At 42.5% G+C, this 12,845-nt stretch overlaps 1 protein-coding gene across 3 annotated transcripts in view; it reads left to right on the forward strand.

Moving 5' to 3' along the window:
- Nucleotides 1–12,845, forward strand: part of Ubap2 (ubiquitin associated protein 2) — an 88,264-nt gene that overhangs the window by 10,996 nt on the left and 64,423 nt on the right. For all 3 annotated transcript variants that reach the window (XM_032892448.1, XM_032892465.1, XM_032892458.1), the window contains exon 2: nt 11,227–11,363. In XM_032892448.1, the coding sequence (XP_032748339.1) occupies nt 11,265–11,363 (99 nt within the window). In that variant the 5' untranslated portion in view covers nt 11,227–11,264. The remainder of the gene's footprint in view (nt 1–11,226; nt 11,364–12,845) is intronic.

Raw genomic sequence — 12,845 nt, forward strand, 5'->3', positions numbered from 1 at the left:
CTCCCCCACCTCCCACTCCTTTATGGGAGTCAGGATGGCACTCTGTACCCCTGGCTGGTTTGGAATTTTATACAAAGAACAGATTGGCCTTGGAATCGCCTGCTTCTGCCTCCAAACTGTTGGTTAAAAGTGGGTGCCTCCAAACCTGGATTAAAGTTGAACTTTTAATCTATTTGTGGGGCTTTTGAGATGAGGAGTATGGATACTTGGTGCTAAACTGGACAACCAGAGGTCAGTATTGATTTTTTTTATGACTACATTTTTTCCCCATCTTTATTAAATTGGGCAGTATTGATTTTTGACCTCCATGCTCACTCATGCATGCCTGCACCACACACAGTAAACAGATGGATGTAAAAAGTAAGTTGTGAAAGAAACATTTGTAGTTTTACAACAATTTAGTGCCAAGTTTTCAAGTGATTCAATCAGAGATTCAGGGAAAAAAGTGGCCATTGGAATTATTTGAATGACTTGGTTATTTGTTCTTCTGTAATAATCAAAAATTTCCCCTTTGTTTTGGTAAGAATTACCTTGTATATACACTCTACCACTGAACTATGTACACCGCAGAGTTGAAGACCGAGGTTTTGTCTGTTGTGCATAATAGAGTTGAAGTTTCAGCCACTTAGCATTTATTCTAGTCATTCTGCTCTAGCATAAGTTGTAGTTGGAGAGATGTCTCAGCCATGTTCTCATCAGGCACAGGGTACACAGACATATATGCAGGCAAAGAATAAGTGAAAAAAAGGAAACCTCTTTAAAAAGTAAAAATAAGTTGCTGTGAGATGGTATGTGATTGTCTTCCTATGCAGAGGATACCTGAGTCGGAGCTTCTCACTGGGATTTAGAAAATACAAAGCTAAATCGAGAATGGCAATTCTTTTTATTTTGATTTCATGTGCATTGCTGTTTTGCCAGCATGTATGTCTATGTGAAGGTGTCAGATCTTGGAGTTACCGACAGTTGTGATCTGCCATATATTTGCTGGGAATTGAACTTGGATTCTTTCTCTAAAAGAGAAGCCAGTACTCTTAATGGCTAAACGTCTCTCCAGCCCATGTTTTGAGACAGGGTTTCTCTAGCTCTGGCTGTCATGGAACTTGCTCTGTGGACCAAGCTGACCTGGAACTGAAAGATCCACCTGCCTCTGGCCTCCTGAGTGGTGGGATTAAAAGTATACACCACTGCCACTGGGCACCCCCACGCCCACTTCCTACACACCTTCCCCTTTTAAATACAGGGTTACCTCTGTTGTACCCTTGCTATTTTGGAACTCCCTGTGTACACCAGGATGGCCTCCTCAAACTGAGATCCTCCTGCCTCTGCTTCTCAAATGCTGGGATCGTGTGTGTGTAGCACAGTGCCTGGCAGGGCAAGCATATTTTTGCCTCTTCAAGATAGGATTGAAGACAGCTTGTACCACCATTGCTCAGCAATACTGTATTTTAGAAAGAATTTATATTGAAAAAGAATGGGACCAAAAATTTTTTGGGCCCAGCATGGTGGCACAGGACTTCAGTCACGGTACTTGGGAAGCAGAGGCAGGTGGGTCTCTGAACTAAAGGTCAGCCTGGTTTACACAGGAACTTCCAAGAGACAGAAATTGACACTCTGTTCTCCTTCTTTTACTCTTGTCTTTAGGGGAATGACACAATGTGTGCTTATGCCAGTGGATGCTTGCAGACAGGAGATAGCTTCTTCATTATCAGGGGAATCCATTCTGCAACTTGGTGAAACACAAACTAAGGTCTTCAGAGTGAAGGCTTGCTCTGTAATGACAGGGTGAAAATATCCTTCCTACTTCAAAAAAATGGTTTGTGAGTGAGTGATTTAAAACAGTAAAGATGTTTAAGAAATGCATGACAGGAAAGCCATTTGAAGACTCGCATTGTCCTTGGGTCTGGAATTTTGGTTTTGGAAAGTAGTCATCTTATGCTGCCCAGAAGTTATGCAGACATAACTTCTCCCACTTTGAGAAATCAGCCAAGGAGAATAACGATGTAATAAATGTGTGTTACGAAAACAGGTTCTTAGCTTTGTCTTCAAATAGACTTGGAGATATATCCTTTATTACTCATTACAGCTATAACTGATGAGTCAGAAAAAGTAGGGTTTGTTTTTTTCAGGGCTCCTCTGTAAAACAGGCTGGCCTCAAACTCATTCACCGGCCTCTGCCTCCCAAGTGCTGGAACTAAAGGTGTGTGACACCACACCCTGTTTAAAATTAGTGTTTGTAACACTCCATTGTTAAGGAAGGAAAATATTGCAACCATCCATCTGTCTATATGTCTGTCCATTTGAGACGGGGTCTATAGTTCTGGCTGTTCTGGAACTCACTTTGTATACCAGGCTGGCCTTAAACTCTTGGAGGCCCCTGCTTCTGCCTCCTCAGGCGAGGATGGAAGGCGCCATGTACCAACATGCTCAGCAATACTGTAGTTTAGAATTTACATGGGAAAAGGATGGGACCAAAAATTTTGGGCCCAGCATGTAGTACAGACCTTTAATCACAGTACTTGGGAAGTAGAGGCAGGTAGATCTCTATGAACTAAAAGGTCAGCCTGGTTTACATTGGGAGTTCCAAACCAGCCAAGACTACAAGACAAGAGCATTGATTGAAAAGTTTAGTGCATGGGGGAGGGGTGTTTTCATGAGTATGTGCTTCCACAAGTGCATGCTTCCACGAGCGAGTGCTTGCAAGCACCATGGCACACGTGCAGAATCAGAACCGTGTTGTCCCAGTGGCTGAACTGAGGTGGTCGGGCTTGGTGGCAAGTGCCTTTACTTGTTGAGCCATTTTGCTGGCTCTCCTTTTACTTTTGAGATAGGGCTGACTGTGTAGCCCAGGTGGGCCTGGGGTTTATCATCTTGTGCTTTCAAACCTCTTGAATGCTAGGATTCCTTTGTAGTTTGCTTTCATATCCATAACATAGGTAACTCAGATTAACAGGATAAGTGATGGGCCATACATTTTAAGGTTTATTTTTGTTATGGGGCGTATCTTTGTATGTCGGTGCCTGCAAAGGTCGTAAGGGGGTGTCAGATCCCTTAGAGCAGGAGACACAGGTAACCTGTCAACTGTGTTCTCCAGAAGAGTAGTGATTCTTCTCTTAGTAGTAGTAGGAGCTGTCTCCCAGCTCCGCGTGCTATAGTTATGGTGCTGCTTTGCTCTCCATTGACTTATGTGAGGCCATCACTGTGCTGCAGAGCTTTGGATGTTAGTCACTAATGCTGTCCGTTTGTTCTGAGAAAGCGTCTTTCTTTGTAGCCAAGAGTGGTGGCTGCTTATATCAAGCTGTCTTCAAACTTGTGATCCTTTTTTCTCAAGGCCTCAAGGCTTACAGGCAGGGCTTATAGACAGGACTCACCACACTTAAATCCATGTGTTTAGTTTGCTTATTTTTTGAAGATAGGGTCTGAAGTGGAGGTTGGTCTGAAACTTAATGTGTAGCTCAGAGTGACTTCATATTCTGTTTGTTTGTTTTGTTCTTTAAGATGGTTTCTCTATTTCTCTATAACAGCCCTGGCTGTTCTGGAACTTGCTTTGTTTATTGACTATGCTGGCCTCAAACTGCACCCCACTCCCCACCCCTAACCAAGTGCTGGGGTTAATGCCACTGTATTCTTGGCAATCAGCCAATTTCATCTTCCCAAGGGATGTTGTGAATTTAGGTGCAGGCTACTGTGCCGAGCATAGTATATTCTAATGACAATACCTTGGGATATTATTTGAGAAGTGCTTGTCTGAATGACTATACAGCACAAGGGTAATTTTGGGTTTGGGTGTGTGTATGCTGGGACTTCAACCCAGGCCTCAAGGTCCTTCATGCATGCAGGAGGAACGCTGTATTATACTGGATAGGACCTGTGAGGTGCTGTGTGTAATGTGGGCTTTTTTGTTTGAGATAGATCTGTTAGAAATATGGGGGTAAAGATTAGTTAGGAGTAATGAGCAGCCTTTCAAGAGGGATTGAAGACAAAGACTCCTCCATAGCTGCTAGGTTAGAGAGGGTTTAAGCTGGGCCATGTGGTTCAGTGGTACAATGGTGGGTGGCCTACCATAGCTGTCGTCCTGGATTTGATGCCTAGCACCATGAAAGACTGGAACAATAAAATAATATTAATTTAAAAATGAGGTTTATTGCTGAGAAAGCTGGATAGGATTGGGACACATGTTTGGAAGAAACTACAGGCAAAGCAATGCTTTTCTTTCTCTGACCTTTGGTAGCTGGAGAGAATGTGACTGTACTAAGTCAAATTTGATGTCTTCTAATGTTCAGGAGTTCAGCAGCACCATTCCTTTTCCATGGGCAGGGTATGAGCCCAGCCCAGCGGATAGATAATATTGTGTGGGTGGTAGGGAGGTCATCCTTGTCCACCAGCTGCCAGAGGCCTGACCCTGCCCTTGCAGCTGTGGAGAATAAAAGTATCAGCTTGGTCAGCTCCTGGCATTTGAGCACTTGCAGTTGAGCCTCATAATTGAGTGTTTGGCACCCCCTTGCCTGTTCTCTCCCTGATTGGCAGTGGTGATTTCTTGCTGCCTGTTTGAACTTTTTAAACCAGCAGAGAGTCCTTACTAAAATTACTTCACCTGCCAAAAAAGATTGAGAAGAATGGGTTCTGATAGAAAAAGCAAGACTGCAGATTGGAAATTAAATGAATGTAATCCAACATTGCTAACTGATCACAAGAGTACAATAGTGTAGGAAGTAGTTGTTGGGTGTTTGAAGGGCTTTGGAGCTTAGTGGGATTCTGGCCCAGACTAGACACTTTGGTTAGGGATGAGGTGTTCAGATGGTGTCAACAGTAACTTCCTCATAGAGAGAAGCCAACTTGGAGACTATTGTATTTTCGTAATTGATCATTTGAATATGGTATGTGCTTAAGAGCACAGACTAGGGAGCTAGATGGGTTTGAATCCTTTATGTCGTCACTTAATGAACGGTGACTCTGTAAAATGAGAGTAACATGTACCTGAGGGTGCTGGAAAGTTTAATACTCTAAAGCTCTTAAAGATCAGGCACATGTCTGCAGTCTTAGTGCTTTAGATGCTGAGACTAGAGGACAGTCATTCGTTGAGGGTAACCTGGGCTATGTATCCACTATCATGCTACATAGTGTGAGTAGTGCCAGGTGATCTGAGATCTTACAGTAGTATCTGCCATGTAGTAAAACAGTATATGTTACCATTACTTCCTCACTGTAGAGTTGTGGGAATGAGTGTATACCTAGGACCATCCTTACCAAACATGTCTCAACTGAGGTGATATCCCTATACGTATTCTCCCTTGTTTATGAGCATACAGAGGACTACAGAGTTGATGCTGGGTTGCAACCCACGGTGGAGAACCATCGGTATAGGGTGTATAACTGCTATATAATAGCTTTGAGCTATTTTTGCCTAACATTTGGTATCTTCATGATGATGTATATAAACTTTAGACTGTTAACAATTTCTGGTCTCATCTTTCCTCCCCCCTTGCCCAATCCAACTTCTTTCCTCCCCCCTTGCCCAATCCAACTCCTTACATTCCAGAGGCAGGGATTGAATCCAGGGCCTTTTAAATGCTAGACAAGTAAGACTGGGCTTGATGTTCCACCTGAGATGTCTTGGAAGTATTTGTTCCTTGCAAAAGAAAACAGTAACAGTTTAAACTTTTTCCAGGACCATCGAGATGGTTCAGTAGCTGAAATCACTTATTTCAAAACTTGATGCCCTGAGTTTGACTTCCAGAACCTATGGTGGAGGAAAGAGCTAATTCTCTAAAGCAAGGCTGACTGCCAGACATGTGCCAGTGGCGCTGTCCTATCACAACAAATACAGGCCGTTTTGTACCTCAAATAGTGGGAGACATTTTTGTTTTAGCAGCATTTCTTTCTTTTTTTTTTTTTTTTTTCTTTTTTTCAGAGCTGGGGACTGAACCCAGGGCCTTGCGTTTGCTAGGCAAGCGCTCTACCACTGAGCTAAATCCCCAACCCCTTTAGCAGCATTTCTTAAGTTAAAAATCTACCACTGAACCATATCTTTAGCTTACTTTGAATATTAGAAATTTTGTTTGGTTTTTGTTTGATTTTTCTTTTTTCACTAATGTTTTAAAATTTCACTTGATAGATTGGAATAACTGCATGTTTTCTGTAGCTTAAGAACCTGAGATATGGAAGAATTTCTGACAGTTTATTTTTAGAAGTCTCTTGATCTTGTCTGTTTCTATTCTGAGAATTCTCTTGGAACCTGTTCCGGAGTAGCAGAGCTGATGGAAAACAAGTGTAAATGCAGTTCCTATGGCCTAGCAGCTGGGTGTGTGCGCAGGCACAGGTCTATTTACTACATGAGATCCTGTTTCCAAAAGAGTGCGGGATTTCCCTGTATATTGCTTTGGTGTGCTAGTTGAAGATGTTTCTTCTTCTTCTTCTTCTTCTTCTTCTTCTTCTTCTTCTTCTTCTTCTTCTTCTTCTTCTTCTTCTTCTTCTTCTTCCTCCTCCTCCTCCTCCTCCTCCTCCTCCTCCTCCTTCTTCTTCTTCTTCCTCCTTCTTCTTCTTCCTCCTTCTTCTTCTTCCTCCTTCTTCTTCCTCCTTCTTCTTCTTCCTTCTTCTTCCTCCTTCTTCTTCTCCTCCTCCTCCTCCTCCTCCTCCTCCTCCTCCTCCTCCTCCTCCTCCTCCCTTCTTCTTCTTTTCTTTTTTTTTTTTTTTTTTTTTCGGATCTGGGGACGAACCCAGGGCCTTGCGCCTCCCCTAGGCAAGTGCTCTACCGCTGATCTAAATCCCCAGCCCCCTTCCTCTTTTTTTTAAAGATTTATTTATTTATTATGAATACAACATTCTTCCTGCATGTACGCTATAGGCCAGAAGAGGGCATCAGATCCCATTACAGATGGTTGTGAGCCACCATGTGGTTGCTGGGAATTGAACTCAGGACCTCTGGAAGAGCAGTCAGCGCTTTTTTTTTTTTTTTTGGTTCTTTTTTTTCCGGAGCTGGGGACCGAACCCAGGGCCTTGCGCTTCCTAGGTAAGCGCTCTACCACTGAGCTAAATCCCCAGCCCCAGCAGTCAGCGCTCTTAACCTCTGAGCCATCCCTCCAGCCCGAAGATATTTCTTCTTAATCTAGTTTCTCTGCCCTCCATTTTCAGTTTAGTAATGGTAAAAAGTTTTAAGGTTTTTGGTGATTACTTTGGGAAGTTCCTTTTGGGAAGCCTCTCCTTCTCTTCTCTCCTTTCCTCTCTCTCTCTCTCTCCCTCCCTCCCTTAGTATATGAGGTGAGGAGAGGGTGAAAGGTATGAGTGATGTGTATGTGGACGTGGGTGTGTGCTTGAGTTGATGTATTTGTGTGGGTGTGTGAGCGCACACGCACTCAGGCGCATGTGCCATGGCATTTGTGTAGAGAGCAGAGATTTGAAGTTGGTTTTATTCTTTTATTGGTTTATATGGATCCTGGGGACTGAACTCAGAACTTCAGACTTGGTGACAAGTGCTATTACTTGCTGAGCCACCTCACCAGTTCTTGATGCTTAATTTTAAAGGAGATGGATTTAAAGAAAATTAAGCATGGTGTGCTACATAGCTCTTAGGAAGCTGAAGATCAACTCTAGCCTGGGCTATATGGTGTGACTTTGTCTCAAAACACAACCTAGCTATAACAGAAAATACAAGTGTTGGTGATGAAGTGGATTATAAAAATAAGCAGAGTGCTAGAGCTATAGGTCAGAAGCACAGTGCTTATCTTGTATGTATATGAGGCCTTAGGTTCAAGTCCCTGTACTGCCAAAATGAATTGCTTCATTTAAGCAGTAGAAATGTTTGTTTATATTTTTACAATGCTTGTGGTTTCTAAAACAATCGTTTGTCTTCTTCCTACTGATATCGTAAATTGAGAGAACAGGCTGGTGGAAAAAACCCGTGCTGCACAAGCCTTTGCTTGTCCCCACGTCCTGCTGCATAGAGAAAAGAACTGACTCACAGAAGTTCTCTGATCTTCACGTACTGACTGTGACACGTGTGCGGGTGTGAACACACAGAAATCATAAGTAAAATAAAAATGAAAACAGAGGATGCTCTAAAAGTAGTATAATTATGGTAAAAATAAACTTATTTTGTATAATGAAAAAATTAACAATCTGAAAGTTGTTGACCTCAAAGTAGGATGCAGAGTGGGAGTCATACAACTGAGAGGCAGTTTGAAATAAGATAAAATGTTTAAACTAGCCTTTGGGTCTTTTGAGATATTCTAGTTAATTATTTGCTGTTATAATGTAAAAAAAACAGTGCAGTTATATTCCCTGGGGGGCCTTTAGGCTTATGAATACCCAGTTACTACACGACCTGTTGTACAGGTCTTCTCTGTAATGAAATCTTTTCTAACACATTGGAAAGACATTTTTATTTGTAGTGTCTGGTAGTATGAGTTATGCTTAGCATCTTAGTCAGTGCTCTATGACAACTAAGTCATCTTAGTCAGGACTCAGACACTACGACCAAGGCAACTCTTATAAAAATGCATTTAATTGGGGTTTGCTTATAGTTCTAAGTTAGTCTGTTTTTATCATGGTAGGGAGCATGGCAGCAGGCAGGGTGCTGGGGAAGTAGCTGAGAGCTCACATTTGATCCACAAGTTTCAGGATAAGAGAGAGACTGGGCTTTTAAAGCCCACCCCCAGTGACACATCTCCTCCTACAAGGCGACTACTTTTATGAGAGGAATGTTCAATATAGGGTTTCTCTGTGTAACCTTGGTTGTCCTGGAACTCACTCAAGAGATCAGGCTGGCCTCAAACCCAGAGATTTGCCTGCCTCTGCCTCCTGAGTGCTAGGGCTAAAGGCGTGTACCACCACCACCTAGCAAAGTTGCACTTCTTAATCTTTTCCAAAGAGTTCCATTAACTGGGACCCAACTCTAAAGGATACCTTGACATATTAGGTGCAGTGCTGTGTCCAGCCTGAGCATGTAAACCAAAATGAGAATTTTCTTTTAGCTTTTGAACTTTCCTTCCTGGTAAGCAGCACTCTGGATTTGTCCTCTGGAAGAACAAGTGATCTTAACCACTGAGCTGCCTCTCCAACTTCTCATTTGTTTTTCTGAGATAGGGTTTTATTTATTCTAGGCTGGCCTGGTACACCCAGTCTAGCTGAGGATGACCTTGAACTTCTGATTCTCTTGACCTCCTTAGGCTTAGAGGGTCAGGGATTACTGGGAGATGCCACCGTATCCAGTTTTACAGGGAGATGAGGATTGAACCAGGGTACATGCTAGACAGGCACTCTACCAACTGAGCTACATCAGCAGCCGTCCGGTCTTACACACACTTGAGATTAGGAAGAGAAGCCAGGAAACAATAGGTAAAGTAAAATATGAGAACATAGATCCTAAATGTCCAAAGGGAAGCAATCCATGTGGTACAGGGGGCTAAAGCAAACCAGTTGGTTTTGAGGTCAGCCTGGACAGCATAATAGAATCCCATAGCAAAGACAAGAGACCAGAGAAACATGGGAGTCAAGGGAGCGGGAAAGCTGCCAGGAAAATAATCCTGGGTACTGGCATCCTGTTTTGGATGTTTCTGTAGATAAACTTGGGTAGAAACTTAACTTGTCATTGCGGTGTGTCCTATTTGACTTATTCCTCTTTATGCTTAGTAGTGGTTATGCTAATTAAAATTATCCCGAAATTTGCATTTAATTTATTTGAGGTAGTGTCTCATGTAGCCCAGGCTTCCCTCGAATTTTATGTAGCTGAGGATCACCTTGAATTTTGTAAGAATTAAAGGCATGGGCTAATTACCATTCTTTACATAGCACTAGGGATGTTTTTTTTTTTTTTGTTTCTTTTCCTTTTTTAGTGCCAATTTACTTATTTATTTCCGGCTAAGCCTCAGACTGTAGCACTTCTACTGGTCTTCTGATGGCAGACGAGACAGCAGAAGTGGTGTTGCAGGTCCCGGCTTGCCATTGTTTTCATGAAGGAACCACAGTTTCTTCATCTTGGTCTTACCTCAGAAGGAGCAAGTGTACTTGGCATGCTGGCTAATTCAGTTTTCTTGCCGTTTTCTGGAGGGAGGCACCATAGCAGGTCCCACATTTCCTGACAGTCCCAACCATTGTGGTGTGTTTAGACATGTTGCTGTAATCAAAGCCCAAACCCAAAGAGCACCTAGGGGTGGCTTTTAAGATGTGGTGATTTAAGGCTTCTTCAGTCAGGGCTTGGCTTAAAGGTGTGCCAGGGTATAAAGTCCAGTCTTCACATTTGCACAGCGGATATTTTTTTTTTTTTTTTTTTTTTTTTTTTTTTGGTTCTTTTTTTTGGAGCTGGGGACCCGAACCCAGGACCTTGGCGCTTCCTAGGCAAGTGCTCTACCACTGAGCTAAATCCCCCCAACCCCACAGCGGATATTCTTAACTGTTAAGCCATCTTTTCACCCCTAGAACTCTTCTGAATCATTTTTGTCCAGTGTCTTAAGTACTGGCATTGCGAGCATGTACCATTGTGTCCTCATTAACATAAACATTTACAGTTTGTTTGTTGAGACGGGGTTTCTCTGGGTAGCCCTGGCTGCCCTGGAGTTAACTCTGTAGAGCATCTGTAGTTGCTTGAACCCAAGAGATATACCTGTCTCTGCCTCCTGAGCGCTGGGAGGAATGGCGTTTGCCACCACTGATTGGCTACATTTCTCTCTTTCTCTCTCTCTCCTCCCCCTCCCGGAGTCTGTGTGTGTGTACGCGTGTGTGTGTGTGCGTGTGTGTGGGTATTGTCAGCCCCAACCATAACATTTCTAATTGGGAGAGCAAAGTAAACTTGAGAGTCACAAGTAGCTGATGATGTAATTAGCTGTGTTGTACACATTTAGTATTTATCAGTCCTCTCCCGCTCCCAGAAATGGAACAGTAAGATTTAGAATGCTGCTGGGCTGCTTTATTTTGGGGGGTGGGGGGGTTATTTATTTAGTTCTATTTTTATTTTTTTTATTGAGACAGAATCTCTATGTACCCCTGGCTGGCCCAGAACTTGTTATGTAGACCAGTTTGGCCTCAGTTCAGTTCTGCCTGCCTCTGCCTCCCGAGTGTTGGAATTAAAGACATGTGCGGCCACACTCAGCTCTTTTTGAAAAAACATTCTGAAGTATTTTTATGTTTATTTTTGTGTATTCCCACCACTCCCAGAATTAGATGTTTGATTTTTTTTTTTTTTGTTTTTTAAACCATGATTTGGAAGTTTTGCTTACAATCCTTCTTTTTTTGCAGATTTTGTATTTTGTACATACATTTTGTATATTCTGTATATGATGACTTCTGTGAGCAATGATCGTTGCCGAGGTGCTCGGGAAAAACCACAGATGCCAACAACACACGCAGCACAGTCACAGAAACAAGTGGTACAGGTAAGCTTTTGTGGCGCCTCTGTGTCCTTTAGAAGGAACTACACTCAGAAGGAATGCTTTAATATTCCCCTTTCTAGGAAACCCAGGATTTCACCTTGTCTTTATAGAGTGACTAATAAGTGTAGGAAAAAGGTGATCATGGTAAAACTGAATGTTGTTCCAGGAGAGTCATTGTGTAGTCCTGAATTTCAGTTGTTCTCTAATCTGTGCTACAGCAGTTCCTTCCTTCCTTCCCCTTTATGTTCCTACTCTTTTCTTTCCCTCCCCTGCTTCCTTCTCTTTCTCATTATCCAGTGTGTAATATTAGGAATTGAACCCAGACCCTCCCCTGTTTCTAGACAAGCACTCTGCTACTGACTTATACCCGTAGCCTGACTCTTACTTTTCTAAATGAAATGAGGTTAAAGATAGCATTGAGCACAGTGTCTGGTACAAACATTCTGTACTACATTGACTCAGTTGACAAGCTTCTTAACAGAAACAGTATCTTTTTTCCTCTTTATATGCTTTATTAGTAATCCTGACATTTATTAACTGTTTATGTGTGTACTCACACGCACACACATCTTTGTGGTCTTTGAGGTTAGACATCATTTGGAGAGAGCTAGCTTCTACCGTGTGAGTCAGGGATGGAGCTCTGGTTGGAGCTGACAGTGAGGACCCTTACCTACTGAACCATATTGCTGGCCCTCAGAAGCAGTAACTTAGTGGATAATGAATGAATCTTATCTGGTCCATTTCAATTTCAGATCTTGGGCTTGATACATTTTTATTGTTTGTTTTGTGATTTGAGACTGTGTCTTACTAGGCCTGCCAACCAGGCCTTGAATTCTCATTCCTCTGTTTCAGTTTCTTGGGTGCTGGGGTTCCAGAAGTGGAATACTCCGGCTGACTTTGATAATAATTTATTTTATTATTGGTATTGGGGATGGTTTTACCAATGAGTTACATCCCTTATCCTTTTCAGAAGTTTTGTGTAATTCATACCGAGGTATTCTGTTTTGGTACAGAGTAGATTTTTTTTTTTATATATATAATTTCTGTGTTAAATTGGATCTAAAATTAGCTTTGTATCTTGCTGCTGTTAGCAGGTAAATAGCTGCTGTTTGAGTGCTTACCCTGAGTCTCTTTAACTCTTTTTTTTTTTTTTAACATTTATTTATTTATTATGTATACATCATACAGCTTTGTGCCTGCATGTATGCCACTACAGGCCAGAAGAGGGCACCAGACCTGATTATAGATGGTTGTGAGCCACCATGTGGTTGCTGGGAGTTGAACTCAGGACCTCAGGAAGAGTAGACAGTGCTCTTAACCACTGAGCCATCTCTCCAGCCCGAGTCTCTTTACTCTTACAAGTGTTCTTCACAGCTGATTGGGAAGGACTACCATGCCGAGAGTTGTGGCACAAGCAGAGGCAGTCAGATTTCTGAGTTTGAGGCCAGCCTGGTCTACATAGTGAGTTCAGGCCAGCCAGAACAG

Source organism: Rattus rattus, chromosome 1 (genome assembly GCF_011064425.1).
Source record: "Rattus rattus isolate New Zealand chromosome 1, Rrattus_CSIRO_v1, whole genome shotgun sequence".
Classification (NCBI taxonomy): Eukaryota; Metazoa; Chordata; class Mammalia; order Rodentia; family Muridae; genus Rattus; species Rattus rattus.